Source organism: Coregonus lavaretus (assembly GCF_964263955.1).
Source record: "Coregonus lavaretus genome assembly, contig: HAP1_SCAFFOLD_69, whole genome shotgun sequence".
In the NCBI taxonomy this organism is placed as follows: Eukaryota; Metazoa; Chordata; class Actinopteri; order Salmoniformes; family Salmonidae; genus Coregonus; species Coregonus lavaretus.
In genome coordinates this window covers 1421207-1440903 of record NW_028158220.1, presented here as the reverse complement: position 1 = coordinate 1440903, position 19697 = coordinate 1421207, and the positions used below count along the sequence as shown (strand labels likewise).

The window sequence follows — 19697 nt, the reverse complement described above, 5'->3', positions numbered from 1 at the left end:
GAACTGGCAAATCTGGTGCAGTCCATGAGGAGGAGATGCACTGCAGTACTTAATGCAGCTGGTGGCCACACCAGATACTGACTGTTACTTTTGATTTTGAACCCCCCCTTTGTTCAAGGACCCATTATTCAATTTCTGTTAGTCACATGTCTGTGGAACTTGTTCAGTTTATGTCTCAGTTGTTGAATCTTGTTATATTCATACAAGTATTTACACATGTTAAGTTTGCTGAAAATAAACACAGTTGACAGTGAGAGGACGTTTCTTTTTTTGCTGAGATTATATATATATATATACAGTACCCGTCAAAAGCCTGGACACACCTACTCATTCAAGGGTTTTTCTTTATTTTTACTATTTTCTACATTGTAAAATAATAGTGAAGACATCAAAATTATGAAATAACCCATATGGATTCATGTATTAACCAAAAAAGTGTTGAACAAATCAAAATGTATTTTATATTTGAGATTCTTCAAATAGCCACCTTTGCCTTGATGACAGCTTTGCACACGCTTGGCATTCTCTCAACCAGCTTCATCTGGAATGCTTTTCCAACCGTCTTGAAGGAGTTCCAACATATTCTGAGCACTTGTTGGCTGCTTTTCCTTCACTCTGCGGTCTGACTCATCCCAAACCATCTCAATTGGGTTGAGGTCGGGGGATTGTGGACACAAGGTCATCTGATGCAGCACTCCATCACTCTCCTTCTTGGTCAAATAGCCCTTACACAGCCTGGAGGTGTGTTGGGTCATTGTCCTGTTGACATTTTTTTTGAAGTCCCACTAAGCCCAAACCAGATGGGATGGCGTATCAATGCAGAATGCTGTGGTAGCCATGCTGGTTAAGTGTGCCTTGAATTCTAAATAAATCACAGACAGTGTCACCAGCAAAGCACCCCCACACCATAACACCTCCTCCTCCATGCTTTACGGTGGGAACCACATGCGGAGATCATCCGTTTACCCACATCGTGTCTCACAAAGACACAGCATTTGGAACCAGAAATCTAAAATTTGGACTCATCAGACCAAAGGACACATTTCCACCGGTCTAATGTCCATTTCTCATGTTTCTTGTCCCAAGCAGGTCTCTTCTTCTTATTGATGTCCTTTAGTAATGGTTTCTTTGCAGCAATTCGGCCTGATTCACACAGTCTCCTCTGAACAATTGATGTTGAGATGTGTGTTACTTGAACTCTGTGAAACATTCATTAGGGCCCCATGTAGCTCAGTTGGTAGAGCATGGCGCTTGCAACGCCAGGGTTGTGGGTTCGATTCCCACGGGGCCAGTATGAAAAAAAGAACATGTATGCACTCACTAACTGTAAGTCACTCTGGATAAGAGCGTCTGCTAAATGACTAAAATGTAAATGTATCTTTGGGCTGCAATTTCTGAGGCTGATAACTCTAATGAACTTATCCTCTGCAGCAGAGGTAACTCTGGGTCTTCCATTCCTGTGGCGGTCCTCATGAGAGCCAGTTTCATCATTGCGCTTGATGGTTTTTACGACTGCACTTGAAGAAACTTTCAAAGTTCTTGAGATCTTGAGTAATGATAGACTGTCGTTTCTCTTTGCTTATTTGACTTGGTCTTTTACCAAATAGGGCCATCTTCTGTATACGAACCCTACCTTGTCACAACACAAATGATTGGCTCAAACGCATTAAGAAGGAAAGAATTTCCACAAATTAACTTTTCAGGTGACTACCTCATGAAGCTGGTTGAATGCCAAGAGTGTGCAAAGCTGTCATCAAGGCAAAGGGTGTTTATTCGAAGAATCTCAAATATAAAATATATTTTGATTTTCTTAATGCTTTTTTGGTTACTACATGATTCCATATATGTTATTTCATAGTTTTGATGTCTTCACTATTATTCTACAATATAAAAAATAGTCAAAATAAAGAAAAACCCTTGAATGATTAGGTGTGTCCAAACATTTACTGGTACTATATATATATATATATATAATTTTACATTTTAGTCATTTAGCAGACGCTCTTATCCAGAGCGACTTACATGAGCAATTAGGGTTACGTGCCTTGCTCAAGGGCACATCGACAGATTTTTCACCTAGTCGGCTCGGGGATTAGAACCAGCGACCTTTCGGTTACTGGCACAACGCTCTTAACCACTAAGCTACCTGCCGCCCATATATATAATGTATATACACACACACACAATATCCAAATCCTATATACAATCAAATTCAATCAAATTAATTTAGAAAAAGCCAAATAATTTTTTCAAATTCAAGAGGTTTCAAGGATAAATTTAAGAGATGCAAAATTCCATTCATCTATATAATCATTTACATTTAGCAATTAAATTACATTTTCAATATCCAATTAATATAAGGAACAACATCAGATTGCATTAAAGTTCATAATCAAAACTAAATCCACATTTTAAAATATTTAATCTGATTTTAAACATGATCAGGGTCTCCAGATGAAAAAAAACTAAAAACAGGCCTATTCTTTTGTATGAATTCATGAAACAATATGATTTAATGTGGCATAAACAAAAACACTAATTCTCGGTCAAAAACATAAGTCAGAACACAGCCTCTCTATTCTCTCATGTGATTTCAGGTCCTCTGACTGGGAAAATGTCTTTCCACAATGAGAGCAGTGGTATGTCTTCTCCTCCTGTGTATGTATCCTTTCATGCTTATTCAGATGTCTTAACCGGTTAAAACTCTTATCACACAGGGAGCATTGGTAGGTCTTATCCCCTCCTGTGTGTGTCCTCTCATGCCTAGTCAGGCCCCCTAACTTGGTAAAACTCTTTCCACACAAGGAGCATTGGTAGGGCTTTTCTTGTGTGTGTGTCCTCTCATGCTGTTTTAGGTTCCCTAACTGGGTAAAACTCTTTCCACAATGGGAACATTGGAATGGCTTTTCTCCTGTGTGTATTTTCTCATGTCTTTTCAGTTTATTTAACCAGCTAAAACTCTTTCCACAGTGGGAGCAGATCTTCCTCCCTCCAGAGTGTGTCATCTCATGCTCCTTCAGGCTCCTTAACCAGCGAAAACTAATTCCACAGTGGGAGCAGTGGTAAGGCTTCCCTCCTGTGTGTATTCTCTTATGTTTTTTCAGGCTCCCTAACTGACTAAAACTCTTTCCACACTGGGAACACTGGAAAGGCTTTTCTCCTGTGTGCAACGTCTCATGCTGTTTTAGGTTCCAGAACCGGGTAAAACTCTTTCCACAGTGGGAGCAGTGATCTCTTCTCTCTGGTTTGGACGTCTCTGGGTCTGGTTCTCCTGAAGGACTCTTCCCGCTGTCAGAGTGAGAGTCTGGTCTCTCTCCTGCCAAAGACAAACAGATTATTTAGTTAAACAGAAAGCTGAATGAAACCTCCACATGATACTAGGTCTTCCTATGAGGTCTAACCGGGAATAGATCCCTCAATAAAAGAGCAGAGCGTGTTAGCCAGCAGCATCCCACCCTGCATCCCACTGCTGGCTTGCCTCTGAAACTAAGGAGGGTAGGTCCTGGTCAGTCCCTAAATCACAGTGTCTGTAGTGCCAAGTCATCACAGAGTGGCTGTAATGCTTGGAGGCCAGTGTTTCCCAAACTCAGGACCCCAAAGGATGCACGTTTAGGTTTTTCCCTAGCACTACACAGCTGATTGGGTATGGTAACTCCTACTCCTATAGGTTAGCCATCCCTGTGATTGGGTATGGTAACTCCTACTCCTATAGGTTAGCCATCCCTGTGATTGGGTATGGTAACTACTACTCCTATAGGTTAGCCATCCCTGTGATTGGGTATGGTAACTCCTCCTCCTATAGGTTAGCCATCCCTGTGATTGGGTATGGTAACTCCTACTCCTATAAGTTAGCCATCCCTGTGATTGGGTATGGTAACTCCTACTCCTATAGGTTAGCCATCCCTGTGATTGGGTATGGTAACTCCTATAGGTTAGCCATCCCTGTGATTAGGTATGGTAACTCCTATAGGTTAGCCATCCCTGTGATTGGGTATGGTAACTCCTACTCCTATAGGTTAGCCATCCCTGTGATTGGGTATGGTAACTCCTACTCCTATAGGTTAGCCATCCCTGTGATTGGGTATGGTAACTCCTCCTCCTATAGGTTAGCCATCCCTGTGATTGGGTATGGTAAGTCCTACTCCTATAGGTTAGCCATCCCTGTGATTGGGTATGGTAACTCCTACTCCTATAGGTTAGCCATCCCTGTGATTGGGTATGGTAACTCCTCCTCCTATAGGTTAGCCATCCCTGTGATTGGGTATGGTAACTCCTCCTCCTATAGGTTAGCCATCCCTGTGATTGGGTATGGTAACTCCTAGTCCTATAGGTTAGCCATCCCTGTGATTGGGTATGGTAACTCCTAGTCCTATAGGTTAGCCATCCCTGTGATTAGGTATGGTAACTCCTCCTCCTATAGGTTAGCCATCCCTGTGATTGGGTATGGTAACTCCTACTCCTATAGGTTAGCCATCCCTGTGATTGGGTATGGTAACTCCTACTCCTATAGGTTAGCCATCCCTGTGATTGGGTATGGTAACTCCTCCTCCTATAGGTTAGCCATCCCTGTGATTGGGTATGGTAACTCCTACTCCTATAGGTTAGCCATCCCTGTGATTGGGTATGGTAACTCCTACTCCTATAGGTTAGCCATCCCTGTGATTGGGTATGGTAACTCCTCCTCCTATAGGTTAGCCATCCCTGTGATTGGGTATGGTAACTCCTCCTCCTATAGGTTAGCCATCCCTGTGATTGGGTATGGTAACTCCTACTCCTATAGGTTAGCCATCCCTGTGATTGGGTATGGTAACTCCTATAGGTTAGCCATCCCTGTGATTGGGTATGGTAACTCCTCCTCCTATAGGTTAGCCATCCCTGTGATTGGGTATGGTAACTCCTACTCCTATAGGTTAGCCATCCCTGTGATTGGGTATGGTAACTCCTATAGGTTAGCCATCCCTGTGATTGGGTATGGTAACTCCTCCTCCTATAGGTTAGCCATCCCTGTGATTGGGTATGGTAACTCCTACTCCTATTGGTTAGCCATCCCTGTGATTGGGTATGGTAACTCCTCCTCCTATAGGTTAGCCATCCCTGTGATTGGGTATGGTAACTCCTACTCCTATAGGTTAGCCATCCCTGTGATTGGGTATGGTAACTCCTCCTCCTATAGGTTAGCCATCCCTGTGATTGGGTATGGTAACTCCTACTCCTATAGGTTAGCCATCCCTGTGATTGGGTATGGTAACTCCTATAGGTTAGCCATCCCTGTGATTGGGTATGGTAACTCCTCCTCCTATAGGTTAGCCATCCCTGTGATTGGGTATGGTAACTCCTCCTCCTATAGGTTAGCCATCCCTGTGATTGGGTATGGTAACTCCTCCTCCTATTGGTTAGCCATCCCTGTGATTGGGTATGGTAACGCCTCCTCCTATAGGTTAGCCATCCCTGTGATTGGGTATGGTAACTCCTACTCCTATAGGTTAGCCATCCCTGTGATTGGGTATGGTAACTCCTACTCCTATAGGTTAGCCATCCCTGTGATTGGGTATGGTAACTCCTACTCCTATAGGTTAGCCATCCCTGTGATTGGGTATGGTAACTCCTACTCCTATTGGTTAGCCATCCCTGTGATTGGGTATGGTAACTACTACTCCTATTGGTTAGCCATCCCTGTGATTGGGTATGGTAACTCCTCCTCCTATAGGTTAGCCATCCCTGTGATTGGGTATGGTAACTCCTACTCCTATAGGTTAGCCATCCCTGTGATTGGGTATGGTAACTCCTACTCCTATTGGTTAGCCATCCCTGTGATTGGGTATGGTAACTACTACTCCTATTGGTTAGCCATCCCTGTGATTGGGTATGGTAACTCCTACTCCTATAGGTTAGCCATCCCTGTGATTGGGTATGGTAACTACTACTCCTATAGGTTAGCCATCCCTGTGATTGGGTATGGTAACTCCTCCTCCTATAGGTTAGCCATCCCTGTGATTGGGTATGGTAACTCCTACTCCTATAGGTTAGCCATCCCTGTGATTGGGTATGGTAACTCCTACTCCTATAGGTTAGCCATCCCTGTGATTGGGTATGGTAACTCCTACTCCTATAGGTTAGCCATCCCTGTGATTGGGTATGGTAACTCCTCCTCCTATAGGTTAGCCATCCCTGTGATTGGGTATGGTAACTACTACTCCTATAGGTTAGCCATCCCTGTGATTGGGTATGGTAACTCCTCCTCCTATAGGTTAGCCATCCCTGTGATTGGGTATGGTAACTCCTACTCCTATAGGTTAGCCATCCCTGTGATTGGGTATGGTAACTCCTCCTCCTATAGGTTAGCCATCCTTGTGATTGGGTATGGTAACTCCTACTCCTATAGGTTAGCCATCCCTGTGATTGGGTATGGTAACTCCTACTCCTATAGGTTAGCCATCCCTGTGATTGGGTATGGTAACTCCTACTCCTATAGGTTAGCCATCCCTGTGATTGGGTATGGTAACTCCTACTCCTATAGGTTAGCCATCCCTGTGATTGGGTATGGTAACTCCTCCTCCTATAGGTTACCCATCCCTGTGATTGGGTATGATAACTCCTCCTCCTATAGGTTACCCATCCCTGTGATTGGGTATGGTAACTCCTACTCCTATAGGTTAGCCATCCCTGTGATTGGGTATGGTAACTCCTACTCCTATAGGTTAGCCATCCCTGTGATTGGGTATGGTAACTCCTACTCCTATAGGTTAGCCATCCCTGTGATTGGGTATGGTAACTCCTACTCCTATAGGTTAGCCATCCCTGTGATTGGGTATGGTAACTCCTACTCCTATAGGTTAGCCATCCCTGTGATTGGGTATGGTAACTCCTACTCCTATAGGTTAGCCATCCCTGTGATTGGGTATGGTAACTCCTACTCCTATAGGTTAGCCATCCCTGTGATTGGGTATGGTAACTCCTACTCCTATAGGTTAGCCATCCCTGTGATTGGGTATGGTAACTCCTACCCCTATAGGTTAGCCGTCCCTGTGATTGGGTATGGTAACTCCTACTCCTATAGGTTAGCCGTTCCTGTGATTGGGTATGGTAACTCCTACTCCTATAGGTTAGCCGTCCCTGTGATTGGGTATGGTAACTCCTACTCCTATAGGTTAGCCATCCCTGTGATTGGGTATGGTAACTCCTACTCCTATAGGTTAGCCATCCCTGTGATTGGGTATGGTAACTCCTAAATGTTAGCCATCCCTGTGATTAGGTATGGTAACTCCTATAGGTTAGCCATCCCTATGATTGGGTATGGTAACTCCTACTCCTATAGGTTAGCCATCCCTGTGATTGGGTATGGTAAATCCTACTCCTATAGGTTAGCCATCCCTGTGATTGGGTATGGTAACTCCTACTCCTATAGGTTAGCCATCCCTGTGATTGGGTTTGGTAACTCCTACTCCTATAGGTTAGCCATCCCTGTGATTGGGTATGGTAACTCCTACTCCTATAGGTTAGCCATCCCTGTGATTGGGTATGGTAACTCCTACTCCTATAGGTTAGCCATCCCTGTGATTGGGTATGGTAACTCCTACTCCTATAGGTTAGCCATCCCTGTGATTGGGTATGGTAACTCCTACTCCTATAGGTTAGCCATCCCTGTGATTGGGTATGGTAACTCCTACAGGTTAGCCATCCCTGTGATTGGGTATGGTAACTCCTACTCCTATAAGTTAGCCATCCCTGTGATTGGGTATGGTAACTCCTACAGGTTAGCCATCCCTGTGATTGGGTATGGTAACTCCTACTCCTATAGGTTAGCCATCCCTGTGATTGGGTATGGTAACTCCTACTCCTATAGGTTAGCCATCCCTGTGATTGGGTATGGTAACTCATACTCCTATAGGTTAGCCATCCCTGTGATTGGGTATGGTAACTCCTACTCCTATAGGTTAGCCATCCCTGTGATTGGGTATGGTAACTCCTACTCCTATAGGTTAGCCATCCCTGTGATTGGGTATGGTAACTCCTACAGGTTAGCCATCCCTGTGATTGGGTATGGTAACTCCTACTCCTATAGGTTAGCCATTCCTGTGATTGGGTATGGTAACTCCTACAGGTTAGCCATCCCTGTGATTGGGTATGGTAACTCCTACTCCTATAGGTTAGCCATCCCTGTGATTGGGTATGGTAACTCCTACTCCTATAGGTTAGCCATCCCTGTGATTGGTTATGGTAACTCCTACTCCTATAGGTTAGCCATCCCTGTGATTGGGTATGGTAACTCCTACAGGTTAGCCATCCCTGTGATTGGGTATGGTAACTCCTACTCCTATAGGTTAGCCATCCCTGTGATTGGGTATGGTAACTCCTACAGGTTAGCCATCCCTGTGATTGGGTATGGTAACTCCTACTCCTATAGGTTAGCCATCCCTGTGATTGGGTATGGTAACTCCTACTCCTATAGGTTAGCCATCCCTGTGATTGGGTATGGTAACTCATACTCCTATAGGTTAGCCATCCCTGTGATTGGTTATGGTAACTCCTACTCCTATAGGTTAGCCATCCCTGTGATTGGGTATGGTAACTCCTATAGGTTAGCCATCCCTGTAATTGGGTATGGTAACTCCTACTCCTATAGGTTAGCCATCCCTGTGATTGGGTATGGTAACTCCTACTCCTATAGGTTAGCCATCCCTGTGATTGGGTATGGTAACTCCTACTCCTATAGGTTAGCCATCCCTGTGATTGGGTATGGTAACTCCTACTCCTATAGGTTAGCCGTCCCTGTGATTGGGTATGGTAACTCCTACTCCTATAGGTTAGCCATCCCTGTGATTGGGTATGGTAACTCCTACTCCTATAGGTTAGCCATCCCTGTGATTGGGTATGGTAACTCCTACTCCTATAGGTTAGCCGTCCCTGTGATTGGGTATGGTAACTCCTACTCCTATAGGTTAGCCATCCCTGTGATTGGGTATGGTAACTCCTACTCCTATAGGTTAGCCATCCCTGTGATTGGGTATGGTAACTCCTCCTCCTATAGGTTAGCCATCCCTGTGATTGGGTATGGTAACTCCTACTCCTATAGGTTAGCCATCCCTGTGATTGGGTATGGTAACTCCTACTCCTATAGGTTAGCCATCCCTGTGATTGGGTATGGTAACTCCTATAGGTTAGCCATCCCTGTGATTGGGTATGGTAACTCCTACTCCTATAGGTTAGCCATCCCTGTGATTGGGTATGGTAACTCCTACTCCTATAGGTTAGCCATCCCTGTGATTGGGTATGGTAACTCCTACTCCTATAGGTTAGCCATCCCTGTGATTGGGTATGGTAACTCCTATAGGTTAGCCATCCCTGTGATAGGGTATGGTAACTCCTACTCCTATAGGTTAGCCATCCCTGTGATTAGGTATGGTAACTCCTATAGGTTAGCCATCCCTGTGATTGGGTATGGTAACTCCTATAGGTTAGCCTTCCCTGTGATTGGGTATGGTAACTCCTACTCCTATAGGTTAGCCATCCCTGTGATTGGGTATGGTAACTCCTACTCCTATAGGTTAGCCATCCCTGTGATTGGGTATGGTAACTCCTACTCCTATAGGTTAGCCATCCCTGTGATTGGGTATGGTAACTCCTACTCCTATAGGTTAGCCATCCCTGTGATTGGGTATGGTAACTCCTACTCCTATAGGTTAGCCTTCCCTGTGATTGGGTATGGTAACTCCTATAGGTTAGCCATCCCTGTGATTGGGTATGGTAACTCCTACTCCTATAGGTTAGCCATCCCTGTGATTGGGTATGGTAACTCCTACTCCTATAGGTTAGCCATCCCTGTGATTGGGTATGGTAACTCCTACTCCTATAGGTTAGCCATCCCTGTGATTGGGTATGGTAACTCCTACTCCTATAGGTTAGCCATCCCTGTGATTGGGTATGGTAACTCCTACTCCTATAGGTTAGCCTTCCCTGTGATTGGGTATGGTAACTCCTACTCCTATAGGTTAGCCATCCCTGTGATTGGGTATGGTAACTCCTACTCCTATAGGTTAGCCATCCCTGTGATTGGGTATGGTAACTCCTATAGGTTAGCCATCCCTGTGATTGGGTATGGTAACTCCTACTCCTATAGGTTAGCCATCCCTGTGATTGGGTATGGTAACTCCTACTCCTATAGGTTAGCCGTCCCTGTGATTGGGTATGGTAACTCCTACTCCTATAGGTTAGCCATCCCTGTGATTGGGTATGGTAACTCCTACTCCTATAGGTTAGCCATCCCTGTGATTGGGTATGGTAACTCCTACTCCTATAGGTTAGCCGTCCCTGTGATTGGGTATGGTAACTCCTACTCCTATAGGTTAGCCATCCCTGTGATTGGGTATGGTAACTCCTACTCCTATAGGTTAGCCATCCCTGTGATTGGGTATGGTAACTCCTCCTCCTATAGGTTAGCCATCCCTGTGATTGGGTATGGTAACTCCTACTCCTATAGGTTAGCCATCCCTGTGATTGGGTATGGTAACTCCTACTCCTATAGGTTAGCCATCCCTGTGATTGGGTATGGTAACTCCTACTCCTATAGGTTAGCCATCCCTGTGATTGGGTATGGTAACTCCTACTCCTACAGGTTAGCCATCCCTGTGATTGGGTATGGTAACTCCTACAGGTTAGCCATCCCTGTGATTGGGTATGGTAACTCCTACTCCTATAGGTTAGCCATTCCTGTGATTGGGTATGGTAACTCCTACAGGTTAGCCATCCCTGTGATTGGGTATGGTAACTCCTACTCCTATAGGTTAGCCATCCCTGTGATTGGGTATGGTAACTCCTACTCCTATAGGTTAGCCATCCCTGTGATTGGTTATGGTAACTCCTACTCCTATAGGTTAGCCATCCCTGTGATTGGGTATGGTAACTCCTACAGGTTAGCCATCCCTGTGATTGGGTATGGTAACTCCTACTCCTATAGGTTAGCCATCCCTGTGATTGGGTATGGTAACTCCTACAGGTTAGCCATCCCTGTGATTGGGTATGGTAACTCCTACTCCTATAGGTTAGCCATCCCTGTGATTGGGTATGGTAACTCCTACTCCTATAGGTTAGCCATCCCTGTGATTGGGTATGGTAACTCATACTCCTATAGGTTAGCCATCCCTGTGATTGGTTATGGTAACTCCTACTCCTATAGGTTAGCCATCCCTGTGATTGGGTATGGTAACTCCTATAGGTTAGCCATCCCTGTAATTGGGTATGGTAACTCCTACTCCTATAGGTTAGCCATCCCTGTGATTGGGTATGGTAACTCCTACTCCTATAGGTTAGCCATCCCTGTGATTGGGTATGGTAACTCCTACTCCTATAGGTTAGCCATCCCTGTGATTGGGTATGGTAACTCCTACTCCTATAGGTTAGCCGTCCCTGTGATTGGGTATGGTAACTCCTACTCCTATAGGTTAGCCATCCCTGTGATTGGGTATGGTAACTCCTACTCCTATAGGTTAGCCATCCCTGTGATTGGGTATGGTAACTCCTACTCCTATAGGTTAGCCGTCCCTGTGATTGGGTATGGTAACTCCTACTCCTATAGGTTAGCCATCCCTGTGATTGGGTATGGTAACTCCTACTCCTATAGGTTAGCCATCCCTGTGATTGGGTATGGTAACTCCTCCTCCTATAGGTTAGCCATCCCTGTGATTGGGTATGGTAACTCCTACTCCTATAGGTTAGCCATCCCTGTGATTGGGTATGGTAACTCCTACTCCTATAGGTTAGCCATCCCTGTGATTGGGTATGGTAACTCCTATAGGTTAGCCATCCCTGTGATTGGGTATGGTAACTCCTACTCCTATAGGTTAGCCATCCCTGTGATTGGGTATGGTAACTCCTACTCCTATAGGTTAGCCATCCCTGTGATTGGGTATGGTAACTCCTACTCCTATAGGTTAGCCATCCCTGTGATTGGGTATGGTAACTCCTATAGGTTAGCCATCCCTGTGATAGGGTATGGTAACTCCTACTCCTATAGGTTAGCCATCCCTGTGATTAGGTATGGTAACTCCTATAGGTTAGCCATCCCTGTGATTGGGTATGGTAACTCCTATAGGTTAGCCTTCCCTGTGATTGGGTATGGTAACTCCTACTCCTATAGGTTAGCCATCCCTGTGATTGGGTATGGTAACTCCTACTCCTATAGGTTAGCCATCCCTGTGATTGGGTATGGTAACTCCTACTCCTATAGGTTAGCCATCCCTGTGATTGGGTATGGTAACTCCTACTCCTATAGGTTAGCCATCCCTGTGATTGGGTATGGTAACTCCTACTCCTATAGGTTAGCCTTCCCTGTGATTGGGTATGGTAACTCCTATAGGTTAGCCATCCCTGTGATTGGGTATGGTAACTCCTACTCCTATAGGTTAGCCATCCCTGTGATTGGGTATGGTAACTCCTACTCCTATAGGTTAGCCATCCCTGTGATTGGGTATGGTAACTCCTACTCCTATAGGTTAGCCATCCCTGTGATTGGGTATGGTAACTCCTACTCCTATAGGTTAGCCATCCCTGTGATTGGGTATGGTAACTCCTACTCCTATAGGTTAGCCTTCCCTGTGATTGGGTATGGTAACTCCTACTCCTATAGGTTAGCCATCCCTGTGATTGGGTATGGTAACTCCTACTCCTATAGGTTAGCCATCCCTGTGATTGGGTATGGTAACTCCTATAGGTTAGCCATCCCTGTGATTGGGTATGGTAACTCCTACTCCTATAGGTTAGCCATCCCTGTGATTGGGTATGGTAACTCCTCCTCCTATAGGTTAGCCATCCCTGTGATTGGGTATGGTAACTCCTACTCCTATAGGTTAGCCATCCCTGTGATTGGGTATGGTAACTCCTACTCCTATAGGTTAGCCATCCCTGTGATTGGGTATGGTAACTCCTACTCCTATAGGTTAGCCATCCCTGTGATTGGGTATGGTAACTCCTATAGGTTAGCCATCCCTGTGATTGGGTATGGTAACTCCTACTCCTATAGGTTAGCCATCCCTGTGATTGGGTATGGTAACTCCTCCTCCTATAGGTTAGCCATCCCTGTGATTGGGTATGGTAACTCCTACTCCTATAGGTTAGCCATCCCTGTGATTGGGTATGGTAACTCCTACTCCTATAGGTTAGCCATCCCTGTGATTGGGTATGGTAACTCCTACTCCTATAGGTTAGCCATCCCTGTGATTGGGTATGGTAACTCCTACTCCTACAGGTTAGCCATCCCTGTGATTGGGTATGGTAACTCCTACAGGTTAGCCATCCCTGTGATTGGGTATGGTAACTCCTACTCCTATAGGTTAGCCATTCCTGTGATTGGGTATGGTAACTCCTACAGGTTAGCCATCCCTGTGATTGGGTATGGTAACTCCTACTCCTATAGGTTAGCCATCCCTGTGATTGGGTATGGTAACTCCTACTCCTATAGGTTAGCCATCCCTGTGATTGGTTATGGTAACTCCTACTCCTATAGGTTAGCCATCCCTGTGATTGGGTATGGTAACTCCTACAGGTTAGCCATCCCTGTGATTGGGTATGGTAACTCCTACTCCTATAGGTTAGCCATCCCTGTGATTGGGTATGGTAACTCCTACAGGTTAGCCATCCCTGTGATTGGGTATGGTAACTCCTACTCCTATAGGTTAGCCATCCCTGTGATTGGGTATGGTAACTCCTACTCCTATAGGTTAGCCATCCCTGTGATTGGGTATGGTAACTCATACTCCTATAGGTTAGCCATCCCTGTGATTGGTTATGGTAACTCCTACTCCTATAGGTTAGCCATCCCTGTGATTGGGTATGGTAACTCCTATAGGTTAGCCATCCCTGTAATTGGGTATGGTAACTCCTACTCCTATAGGTTAGCCATCCCTGTGATTGGGTATGGTAACTCCTACTCCTATAGGTTAGCCATCCCTGTGATTGGGTATGGTAACTCCTACTCCTATAGGTTAGCCATCCCTGTGATTGGGTATGGTAACTCCTACTCCTATAGGTTAGCCGTCCCTGTGATTGGGTATGGTAACTCCTACTCCTATAGGTTAGCCATCCCTGTGATTGGGTATGGTAACTCCTACTCCTATAGGTTAGCCATCCCTGTGATTGGGTATGGTAACTCCTACTCCTATAGGTTAGCCGTCCCTGTGATTGGGTATGGTAACTCCTACTCCTATAGGTTAGCCATCCCTGTGATTGGGTATGGTAACTCCTACTCCTATAGGTTAGCCATCCCTGTGATTGGGTATGGTAACTCCTCCTCCTATAGGTTAGCCATCCCTGTGATTGGGTATGGTAACTCCTACTCCTATAGGTTAGCCATCCCTGTGATTGGGTATGGTAACTCCTACTCCTATAGGTTAGCCATCCCTGTGATTGGGTATGGTAACTCCTATAGGTTAGCCATCCCTGTGATTGGGTATGGTAACTCCTACTCCTATAGGTTAGCCATCCCTGTGATTGGGTATGGTAACTCCTACTCCTATAGGTTAGCCATCCCTGTGATTGGGTATGGTAACTCCTACTCCTATAGGTTAGCCATCCCTGTGATTGGGTATGGTAACTCCTATAGGTTAGCCATCCCTGTGATAGGGTATGGTAACTCCTACTCCTATAGGTTAGCCATCCCTGTGATTAGGTATGGTAACTCCTATAGGTTAGCCATCCCTGTGATTGGGTATGGTAACTCCTATAGGTTAGCCTTCCCTGTGATTGGGTATGGTAACTCCTACTCCTATAGGTTAGCCATCCCTGTGATTGGGTATGGTAACTCCTACTCCTATAGGTTAGCCATCCCTGTGATTGGGTATGGTAACTCCTACTCCTATAGGTTAGCCATCCCTGTGATTGGGTATGGTAACTCCTACTCCTATAGGTTAGCCATCCCTGTGATTGGGTATGGTAACTCCTACTCCTATAGGTTAGCCTTCCCTGTGATTGGGTATGGTAACTCCTATAGGTTAGCCATCCCTGTGATTGGGTATGGTAACTCCTACTCCTATAGGTTAGCCATCCCTGTGATTGGGTATGGTAACTCCTACTCCTATAGGTTAGCCATCCCTGTGATTGGGTATGGTAACTCCTACTCCTATAGGTTAGCCATCCCTGTGATTGGGTATGGTAACTCCTACTCCTATAGGTTAGCCATCCCTGTGATTGGGTATGGTAACTCCTACTCCTATAGGTTAGCCTTCCCTGTGATTGGGTATGGTAACTCCTACTCCTATAGGTTAGCCATCCCTGTGATTGGGTATGGTAACTCCTACTCCTATAGGTTAGCCATCCCTGTGATTGGGTATGGTAACTCCTATAGGTTAGCCATCCCTGTGATTGGGTATGGTAACTCCTACTCCTATAGGTTAGCCATCCCTGTGATTGGGTATGGTAACTCCTACTCCTATAGGTTAGCCGTCCCTGTGATTGGGTATGGTAACTCCTACTCCTATAGGTTAGCCATCCCTGTGATTGGGTATGGTAACTCCTACTCCTATAGGTTAGCCATCCCTGTGATTGGGTATGGTAACTCCTATAGGTTAGCCATCCCTGTGATAGGGTATGGTAACTCCTACTCCTATAGGTTAGCCATCCCTGTGATTAGGTATGGTAACTCCTATAGGTTAGCCATCCCTGTGATTGGGTATGGTAACTCCTATAGGTTAGCCTTCCCTGTGATTGGGTATGGTAACTCCTACTCCTATAGGTTAGCCATCCCTGTGATTGGGTATGGTAACTCCTACTCCTATAGGTTAGCCATCCCTGTGATTGGGTATGGTAACTCCTACTCCTATAGGTTAGCCATCCCTGTGATTGGGTATGGTAACTCCTACTCCTATAGGTTAGCCATCCCTGTGATTGGGTATGGTAACTCCTACTCCTATAGGTTAGCCTTCCCTGTGATTGGGTATGGTAACTCCTATAGGTTAGCCATCCCTGTGATTGGGTATGGTAACTCCTACTCCTATAGGTTAGCCATCCCTGTGATTGGGTATGGTAACTCCTACTCCTATAGGTTAGCCATCCCTGTGATTGGGTATGGTAACTCCTACTCCTATAGGTTAGCCATCCCTGTGATTGGGTATGGTAACTCCTACTCCTATAGGTTAGCCATCCCTGTGATTGGGTATGGTAACTCCTACTCCTATAGGTTAGCCTTCCCTGTGATTGGGTATGGTATCTCCTACTCCTATAGGTTAGCCATCCCTGTGATTGGGTATGGTAACTCCTACTCCTATAGGTTAGCCATCCCTGTGATTGGGTATGGTAACTCCTATAGGTTAGCCATCCCTGTGATTGGGTATGGTAACTCCTACTCCTATAGGTTAGCCATCCCTGTGATTGGGTATGGTAACTCCTACTCCTATAGGTTAGCCATCCCTGTGATTGGGTATGGTAACTCCTACTCCTATAGGTTAGCCATCCCTGTGATTGGGTATGGTAACTCCTATAGGTTAGCCATCCCTGTGATTGGGTATGGTAACTCCTACTCCTATAGGTTAGCCATCCCTGTGATTGGGTATGGTAACTCCTACTCCTATAGGTTAGTAAAGTTGTTGTTTTTTGCAATAGGGCTTTATAATATTAATAAAATGCAGTGTTTTGACCTACGTGAGGTCGAAGAGGGCCATCCCACTTTCTGATAAAGCAGTGATGAAATGAAGAGCACTATGATAAACTGCATCCAACGGCTTTAATGAAGTGGAAGCCGTATTCATGTAGATCAGGGGTTCCCCAACTGGCGGCCCGCTGGCCGAATTAATGTGGCTCTATACTCCAGCATTTTATATTTGAAAACAGAACAGATTGTCACCTTTAATTTGAGGGTATTTTCATACCTATATGTTTTACCATTTAGAAATGAAATCACTTCATGTATCTAGTCCCCCATTCGAAGGCGTCATAAAAATTTGGACAAATTCACCTTATACAATGAGGGAAAAAAGTATTTGATCCCCTGACGATTTTGTACGTTTGCCCACTCACAAATAAATTATCAGTCTATAATTTTAATGGTAGGTTTATTTGAACAGTGAGAGACAGGATAACAACAAAAAAATCCAGAAAAACACATGTCAAAAATTTTATAAATTGATTTGCATTTTAATGAGGGAAATAAGTATTTGACCCCTCTGCAAAACATGACTTAGTACTTGGTGGCAAAACCAAGACGTTTCTTGTAGTTGGCCACCAGGTTTGCACACATCTCAGGAGGGATTTTGTCCCACTCCTCTTTGCAGATCTTCTCCAAGTCATTAAGGTTTCGAGGCTGACGTTTGGCAACTCGAACCTTCAGCTTCCTCCACAGATTTTCTATGGGATTAAGGTCTGGAGACTGGCTAGGCCACTCCAGGTCCTTAACGTGCTTCTTCTTGAGCCACTCCTTTGTTGCCTTAGCCGTGTGTTTTGGGTCATTGTCATGCTGGAATACCCATCCACGACCCATTTTCAATGCCCTGGCTGAGGGAAGGAGGTTCTCACCCAAGATTTGACGGTACATGGCACCGTCCATCGTCCCTTTGATGCGGTGAAGTTGTCCTGTCCCCTTAGCAGAAAAACACCCCCAAAGCATAATGTTTCCACCTCCATGTTTGATGGTGAGGATGGTGTTCTTGGGGTCATAGGCAGCATTCCTCCTCCTCCAAACACAGTGAGTTGAGTTGATGCCAAAGAGCTCGATTTTGGTCTCATCTGACCACAACACTTTCACCCAGTTCTCCTCTGAATCATTCAGATGTTTATTGGCAAACTTTAGACGGGCATGTATATGTGCTTTCTTGAGCAGGGGGACCTTGCGGGTGCTGCAGGATTTCAGTCCTTCACGGCGTAGTGTGTTACCAATTGTTTTCTTGGTGACTATGGTCCCAGCTACCTTGAGATCATTGACAAGATCCTCCTGTGTAGTTCTGGGCTGATTCCTCACCGTTCTCATGATCATTGCAACTCCACGAGGTGAGATCTTGCATGGAGCCCCAGGCCGAGGGAGATTGACAGTTATTTTGTGTTTCTTTCTTCGAATAATCGCACCAACTGTTGTCACCTTCTCACCAAGCTGCTTGGCGATGGTCTTGTAGCCCATTCCAGCCTTGTGTAGGTCTACAACCTTGTCCCTGACATCCTTGGAGAGCTCTTTGGTCTTGGTCATGGTGGAGAGTTTGGAATCTGATTGATTGATTGCTTCTGTGGACAGGTGTCTTTTATACAGGTAACAAGCTGAGATTAGGAGCACTCCCTTTAAGAGTGTGCTCCTAATCTCAGCTCGTTACCTGTATAAAAGACACCTGGGAGCCAGAAATCTTTCTGATTGAAAGGGGGTCAAATACTTATTTCCCTCATTAAAATGCAAATCAATTTATAACATTTTTGACATGTGTTTTTCTGGATTTTTTTGTTGTTATTCTGTCTCTCGCTGTTCAAATAAACCTACCATTAAAATTATAGACTGATCATTTCTTTGTCAGTGGGCAAACATACAAAATCAGCAGGGGATCAAATACTTTTTCCCCCTCACTGTATGTGTATTAAAGTATTTGGTCCCACATTCCTAGAACGCAATGACTACATCAAGCTTCAAGACTCTACAAACTTGTTGGATAAATGTGCAGTTTGTTTTGGTTGTGTTTCAGATGATGTTGTACCCAATAGAAATGACTGGTAAATAATGTATTGTGTCACACGAGTCTCACAAGAATATAATATGTTTCTGAACGCTTCTATATTAACGTGGATGCTACCATGGTTACAGATAATCATGAATGAATCATGAATAATAATGAGTGAGAAAGTTAGAGGCATACCCCTAAAGAATGTTAACCTCCCCTGTTATTGGTAATTCAACGTTTTAGCATCACTGTCCTACTAAATAGATAGGGGAGTGTAGAATCGTTTTAGCTCACTGTCCTAATAAATAGATAGGGGAGTGTAGCTGAGGCTTTGAAGAAACGTAATCACTCAAATTCAAAGACAGAGCTATGGATGCAAGGACCAACCATGAATGAGATCAAAATGATCGTTTTAAACCCCGTTTTGAGTCGATCCAGTGTCTGTTTACATTTGCATTGTTTAAACGCAATCGAGTACAACAAGCTTATATTCTGGGTTCTGGTGAGGTGGTGTACATTTCAGTGCAACGCCCCTTTGGCTTTAAAACCACAAATGAGTTCAACAACTGCAGAGTTTTTGCCCGGGTTTTTAAGACAGTACTCACTGGTGTTAATCAGATCTTCAGTCTCCTCTTCATCTCCCAAAACGTCTTCCTCCCTCTCTTTTATTGAGATAGCCTCCTCTTCCTCTTTCACTCTAAAAGGTTCTTTCTCTTCTTTCACTATAACACCCTCCTCTTCTTCTTTCAATGTTATGGCCTCCTCTTCCTCATTTTTCATTCTGAAAGCTTCTATCTCCTCTTCCTCCACTGTGACAGCCTCTATCCCCTCTTCCTCTTTCACTCCAAACGCTTCTTTCTCTTCTTTCACTGTAACATTCTCCTCCTCTTCGTTCAATGTGATACTGATAGCCTCCTCTTCCTCCTCTTCCTCCTCTTTCACTCTGAAAGCTCCTTCCTCTCTTTTCACTGTAATATCCTCCTCTTCTTCTTCTTTGATGACAATGTTCAGCCCCAGAGCTTCTTTCTCCGTCCAGCAGACCTCCTCTTCTTTAGCAGGAGGAGAGTAGCTTAGTGAACT

General features: G+C 44.8%; 1 protein-coding gene across 1 annotated transcript; it reads right to left on the bottom strand.

The window, feature by feature from the left end:
• Positions 1–2351: 2351 nt before the first annotated feature.
• LOC311124288 (uncharacterized protein) lies at positions 2352–19397 on the bottom strand (the record flags this gene model as incomplete). Its single annotated transcript, XM_084198456.1, has 2 exons — positions 2352–3316; positions 19223–19397. The coding sequence occupies 2 exons, from the start codon at positions 19395–19397 to the stop codon at positions 2547–2549; spliced, it is 945 nt and encodes a 314-aa protein (XP_084054582.1). The 3' UTR covers positions 2352–2546.
• Between the last annotated feature and the right edge of the window lie 300 nt (positions 19398–19697).